Consider the following 6,529-nt stretch of genomic DNA (forward strand, 5'->3'; position numbering starts at 1 on the left):
AAAAAATTTAACTATTTTGGGAATCAATTCTCAACGAAAGTTTGTTTCTTATATAAAATGTGTGTGTGTGTGTGTATGTGTTAGACATTTCATTGATGAAATAAATAAATCCTTTAGTTGAGTATACAACTAATGTCTGGAGTTTGGTTTATTTTGATTAAAAAATTGTTGCTTTCAACATTTTTTTGTTTTGTTTCCCGAAATAAAAGGTTGAAAAAGGTAACAATTTGTTAATCAAAAGAAACCCAACTCCAGAAATTAGTTGTATACTCAACTAAAGAACTTATATATTTCATCTAATTTCTAACTACGAATCTCTAAGGCTAAAAGAAAAGAATTACCTTCCCAATGGCTTTGCTCAGTTTTGAGAAAGCTTCGACTTGCAAGAATTCTGGTAACACTTCTGCACTTGAAGCAGCATAATTTGAAAGCCTTTCCATTAATTGGGACAACACAGTTTTGATATCAACAGATGGCTGAGAAATAAAATCATGAAAGGGACGTATAAGGCTAAATAACTTCCAAAAATATAAAGTGAAACAAACTACATTTTCTATTATAAGAATAATATAAAGCACTTGTAAAATCCAAATGCTGAATGAGTTGCTTCTTTTCAATATAACTGAGAAAGAACAAGCCCATCTAATCTTAGCTCTAAACAATGCCTAAAAATGTGTGGTATGCCCTAGTATGCCTCAATGTGCTCTTAGTAGCACAACTACCTGCTTGTTGATGGATGTCGATGCCTTCCAAGAGGCTCAAAACATCCTATAAATTAGATGCATTACAAATAACGTCCTCACAATTAGATGTGTTACAAAGAAAGTCTCCATGTATGCATTAGAGTAACCAAGATTTTTGCTTTTTTGGTAAGAAACCAACCTTTCGTCGAGAAGATGAAAGAATATACAAGGGCATGCAAAAAAAACAAGCTCGACAGAAAGGGAGATGCAGAAAAGCTACAATAAGGATCTGCAATCCAAGCACTCAAACTAAGATCATAATTACAAAGGCCTAGTTAAACCTCATCACACAACCCCTCCACCTCTCCAAAAATCTTATCAAAATTTTATTGTTTCTCTACAACCAAACTCTCCACATTTCCTAGGGAGGTAAAGGATTTTTTGGATATGGCCTTAACGTACCACCCTTTCAAGAACGCAAAAGCTCTATTATGGAAAAACCTCATCATGGCTTTCTTTTGGAATCAGTGGAAAGAAAGAAATCAGAGAATATTTGCAGAAACGACATAGACCTACACAAAACTTTTCGATAATGTTGTTTACCAAGCTATATCTTGGTGTAAACTATCTAATATTTTTACTTCCTATAGTTATACCTCCCTCATTGCAAATTGGGAAGGTCTTTTGTAAACACCATGGATTATACATCCCTCTTGTAAATTTCACTCATAAGTGAAATTGTCTCTTATCAAAAAAAANGAACTCTCCACAAAATAGCAAAGAAACTAGCGTGCCACAAAAACTCTCTTCTCCAGAGAAGGCAAGCTCAGGAGCGCACCTCCTCAATCATTGTGTAACAGTCCTGATTCCGCGAGAAACTAATAATCAAAGCATGTCCCATAAACCTAACCAAGCGGTTTTGCATATAGCATTCATGATGATACAACATTGATGGATAGCCCCAACTAACGCCCAACACAAAGTTGAAGATGCACCAGTACAGAGAATACACTTGATCTTAAAGTGCCTTCTTCATCCCAATGATGAGAGTAAGATTAAAATTGTCAACATTGATGAGTTAAAAACCAAAAACAAGAGGAGATAAACATGAAAACAAGCCTTCCCTGGCAACACCCAACGGAAAAGGCATCCAGTCTCACATCAGCTTTTGAGAAGCAAACAAAAAATTAAATAAATAAGCTCCAGATGATACATGTAAAATAGCCCACCAAACTACTAAATCAAAATAAAAAGTCTAGAAGAAAAAACTTTAAAACATTTGCAGTACCATAGAAATTGAATTTTTAAGTAGTAACACAAGTGATGGTATTGTCCCTCACCTGAAGTTGGGGGCAGGCACCCAACAAAATATCCAGGGTTTGTAAGTGATACTCATCAGGAAATACTTGAATAATGCATTCCATCAAATAAAATTGAGCAATTTCATCTTTACAATTAACAACCTGTGAAACGTAGGAATGATCATTAGAATGACAGTGAAAAAGTGAGGGACTCGAAAAATAGTCAAAGAAAATTGAACAATTAACACCTGCTCTAAAACTCTAGGAAGTACAATATCCTTGTACATATCAAGGTCAACACCCTCCACCTGACTGAGAATATGCAGATTCTTTCCAACCTAATGACAAGAAGAGGGAGGGCAAAAATTGTATGAGCGTACATGGAGAATGTACACAATGCCATTTTAGTGAAAGTAACCAGTCTCAGAATTCTGATGTTACAAGATCACGTAGCTCGCTCCTTTCCTTCTCCCGTTTCTCCTTGTCCCGGGCAGGTCCCTGCAGACCAGAAAGCCCGACAGCAAGCCTCAACACAGGGTCAGCTAAGAGTATGTATGATTCACAAGCATTATAACCTGCATGATCATAAATCATGCACTCAAGAACTATTTGTACCCTCATGACATGCAGTCATCCCTGTACCATGCATGTTCAAACTGAGAGTAGGTGACAATATCGGATGACTGAACCCACCTGATGCTGCATTCGTACCCAAAGTTTGTTCATTTCTGTGAAATTTTGGAGTACAAATTCAACTGCATCGTTCACAGTGTCTGCATCTCTGTGGGAATCGAGGAAACATCCACAGATTAACACAATAGAAATGCCTGTAATGCTTTTTAGTTCAAAAATAAGGATCAAGCAAAGGCCGCTATCATAAATCACATTTTGTGACAAAAATAAAAACATAAGTTTGTCTGCTAGTGATGCATATTATGAAGCGCAAAATGTTGAATATTTTGATATACACCAATGTATCATTAGAAATAGATAACAAGTCTCTTCAACTGTTTGAAGTATTTGCATATTCTTATATATTCATTACTTCTTTTGGAAAATATTACCCCCTTCAATCTCAAGAATCTACATTTTCAACCAAAATAATTGAAGGTCGTTAAGTTATGAGATGAGGGACCTTCACCAGCATCATCAATATTCGATCCTATGGTGTAGACCTTTTCTTTTTATGAAATATTTAAATTTCATTGTGATAAAAATGAAAGAATGTGCAGCCTTACAAAAGAAGAGAAACAAAACATCCACAAAAAGGGAGTTAACTACAAGAAGGGACTCCAATCAAGTAAAATAAGACATGGTGAGTAATTACAAAAAGGCCGAGACACCAACACCAACACCTAGAGAGAAATAGAGAATCTAACAAAAGACCAAACATCATTATTGAAGCTCTCCCTCCACTGAAGCTTCTATTGCTTCTCTCGCCCCACAGGCCCCCAAAAAATAGCACAACACAGCCTGACACAAAAACAACCCTTTCTCACAAAAGAGCAGATTGTGTAGTCCATTTTTTTTTAGTTTGATTTCTAACGCATTCATTATGTTGCCAATTAGGTAATCCCAGTGGCTTATTGATCATCTTAAGCCAATGAATACATGAATTCCTTACCCTTCATACTCTGAACCAATATCAGGTAGCTTATCCCTACTGACTTGAGAAAGATAACTCCTTAAAAATAACCCACGTAAGGGATGCTGAATGCCGCGGCACATCTCGACCAGATCTTTAAGAATATCTTTTGCAGGAGCCTCCTTGGACTTGATATACACTGATCCCACAGTACAAAGAAGGTACCTGGAGAGTTCCATAAATCAAGAAAAGGTTCAAAAACAGAACATATATAATAGCAGCAGTGCTCAATAGCCAAAATATACATTTCCAAAAACTGATGATAAATATAACTCAAGTGAACTTCGGCTGTCTCATAGAGACCTTTGAATCTGATCACTTGAGAACTCCAAAACAGTCAATGAGAGAAACAAGACAGTCAAACCATGAACTAAAACATGCTTGTGTAGTATACATAGCATTGATCACTAAACATAGGTTCAGTTAATTATATTGGCAATCAGTAGTAAATATCATTGGTACATTTGGGGATTGAAATTCTTTGAGATTAAACTATACTTTTTTATAACTTATTTGGAACAAGCATTTCATTAATAATTCCATAGCTAACGGTGGGGTGCATGCAGCTTTCAGGCTTCAAAATGAGCAGCGATCCAATGTTAAGAAGATAATTGGCCCAGTTCCTTCCCGACCTCTCTGCCAAACTTTCCCTCATTCCATGCCATCACGATTACAAACAGAAAACTAGTATGAGATTTCTGGAGAGCTGAGAAAAGGCACTAAACTTGGGATTTTGACCTCAGAAGAAACCTTTTTATGGAAAGCCATAAAATTGGTCAGATTTGCTTCTATGCTAGAGCGTAAGAATATTAATCAAACAGAGTACAGTGTCTCGGGACTCTTGACTACATAGGAAGGTTCTCCTTCAAATCTGCAAAATTCTACCTATAAATGCATCAGAGAATATATGGAAATACAAAAGGGAAAAGCCCACAAAAAGTAGTCAAACTACAAGAATGGCTCCCGTCAAGAGAAATAAGTCCTAGTGTATAATTGCAGAAGAGCCTGAAAATAGAGGTCTAGAAAGCATAAGTCCTAGTGTATAATTGCAGAAGAGCCTGAAAATAGAGGTCTAGAAAGCATCAGAGAATCTAACAAGCGACCAACACATTGCTAAAGAACTCTCACCCCCTTTGAAGATTTTGTTGTTTTCTCGCCCCATAGCCCTCACTAAATAGCACATACTCCAGCTTGCCACAAAAAACGCCCTTTATCACAAAAGGGCAGATGGAGGATAAGCTCCTCAATTGTCTCCCTACAAGTCTGGGAGCTGACAAAGCTAAAGTCGAACACCTCAAAGAAATCGCACTAGATTGCATGAGCAAAATCACAACTCCATAGGATATGATCCAGGACCTTTGTCGCTCTCTTGCAGAGAATACAACAATGCATCCCAACCACCAAGGACCCTCTAACCAAAATTCAACCTAAGGTGTTAACTCTTTCATGCAAAATCGGCCATACAAAGAACTTCACCTTCTTGGAAATCTTTACCTTTCAAACTGAGGAAAGAATAGCACCAACCATTAACAACCGATTGAATATGAGTGAGTCTCCCCTTTGGAAAAGAGACTCTTCTAACAAAAGGTGAGCCTCTTGCGAATCTTCCCAAAAGGAGAGATCTCTAAGGAAGACCTAAGTAGGACGAAGGGAAGACCCCTACCTCAGTATCCACCTAGTTGGACTGCTTTCCAGGAAGTCCTTTACTGCACTACTTCTGCAATCAACTTATTGAGGATCGTTCTTTTAATCCCTCTCCTTGACAGGGGTGTATCATCCCCCTGGCCTCTAGGTCTTTCTTCTTTTTTTTAACTAAAGTTTTGTTTATAGACAATGGAAGTAATTTCAGAAACTCTTCTGAGGCAGAAACATAAACAAGCAATTTCGGCTTCAATGGCATTAAGGCAAATAATTTTGGCTTTTCTTTTCAAATAACATCCATCAATAACCATGCCAGAAAAACCTAAAAGTCATTTCTATAGAAACTCGCATCCAAACTAAGCAACACTAAATCAGGTTTCAGGGTAAAAATAACTCACAGTCTGGGCAATATGTTGCCAGCATGCTGCACAAGTTCGTACAAGTCGATTATTGAGCAACCCCGCTTCGTCTCCTCCATAAAGAAAATTTCTAGCTTCCTCAACTCGTCAAACGCTCGCATGTCTGGAAACGTAAAAAATAAAAATCTCACAAATTATATTGATTTCTTGAATTCCAAAGGCCAAAACACAGTTACTCAGTGACAGAGAGAAAAAGCTCACATAAATCGTAGTATTTATGAGGGGAAAGCTTCGAAGTCCGTAGCTCAGACAGCATCTGCGCAGAATACTTCAGGGCATCTTTGAGATTGTTGGAGTCCTAGGGCATCACCAAACCGAAATTAGGGTTCTAATGGAAAACCCCATCTCTGAATCAAGCCATTTCAAGCTTTCCCAGGAATTCCGCCTTGATCTATACAGTCCTTAAGAACGAAACATACACGAAAACAATAAAACTTTCAAGAAATGAATAGCAATACCAGAGATCGGTGCATGTAGAAGGCATTCTGCTGGAGACCGGCGATCCCAGCAGCAAGCCACTTCTCTTCGTCTTCAACTCCGTCAGTAATCATTCTCGTCGCCGTTTTCGTCCCTCTCTGAACAATTCTTCCTCGGCAGATCAGTTCCGATACGATTCAAACTGAACCCAGCTATGGCTTCCAAGATCACCTGACAAATGTCGTTCGGGTCAGCCAAAGAAATCGAATGCCTTTCAGGTTAACCTCGCAACGGAAATTTAATTCAACTTTGTAAATTTCAATTTTAAAATTGAAAATTATTTACCCATTATTTTTATGTTAATCTTTAATATAAAAAAAAAAAAAAAAAAAAAAAAAAAAAAAAAAAAAAAAAAAAAAAAAA

General features: G+C 37.3%; 1 protein-coding gene across 1 annotated transcript in view; it reads right to left on the bottom strand.

Moving 5' to 3' along the window:
- The window catches only part of LOC111810048 (vacuolar protein sorting-associated protein 35A-like), a 12,136-nt gene extending 5,732 nt beyond the window's left edge, over positions 1-6,404 (bottom strand). Inside the window, exons 1-9 of the mRNA XM_023696586.1 lie at positions 6,148-6,404; positions 5,891-5,987; positions 5,669-5,792; positions 3,609-3,794; positions 2,678-2,765; positions 2,426-2,482; positions 2,233-2,322; positions 2,024-2,146; positions 342-476 (exon numbers count right to left, since the gene is read on the bottom strand). Coding sequence (XP_023552354.1) covers positions 342-476; positions 2,024-2,146; positions 2,233-2,322; positions 2,426-2,482; positions 2,678-2,765; positions 3,609-3,794; positions 5,669-5,792; positions 5,891-5,987; positions 6,148-6,240 — 993 coding nt within the window. The 5' untranslated portion in view covers positions 6,241-6,404. The remainder of the gene's footprint in view (positions 1-341; positions 477-2,023; positions 2,147-2,232; positions 2,323-2,425; positions 2,483-2,677; positions 2,766-3,608; positions 3,795-5,668; positions 5,793-5,890; positions 5,988-6,147) is intronic.
- Between the last annotated feature and the right edge of the window lie 125 nt (positions 6,405-6,529).

Source organism: Cucurbita pepo, chromosome LG14 (genome assembly GCF_002806865.2).
Source record: "Cucurbita pepo subsp. pepo cultivar mu-cu-16 chromosome LG14, ASM280686v2, whole genome shotgun sequence".
NCBI lineage: Eukaryota > Viridiplantae > Streptophyta > Magnoliopsida > Cucurbitales > Cucurbitaceae > Cucurbita > Cucurbita pepo.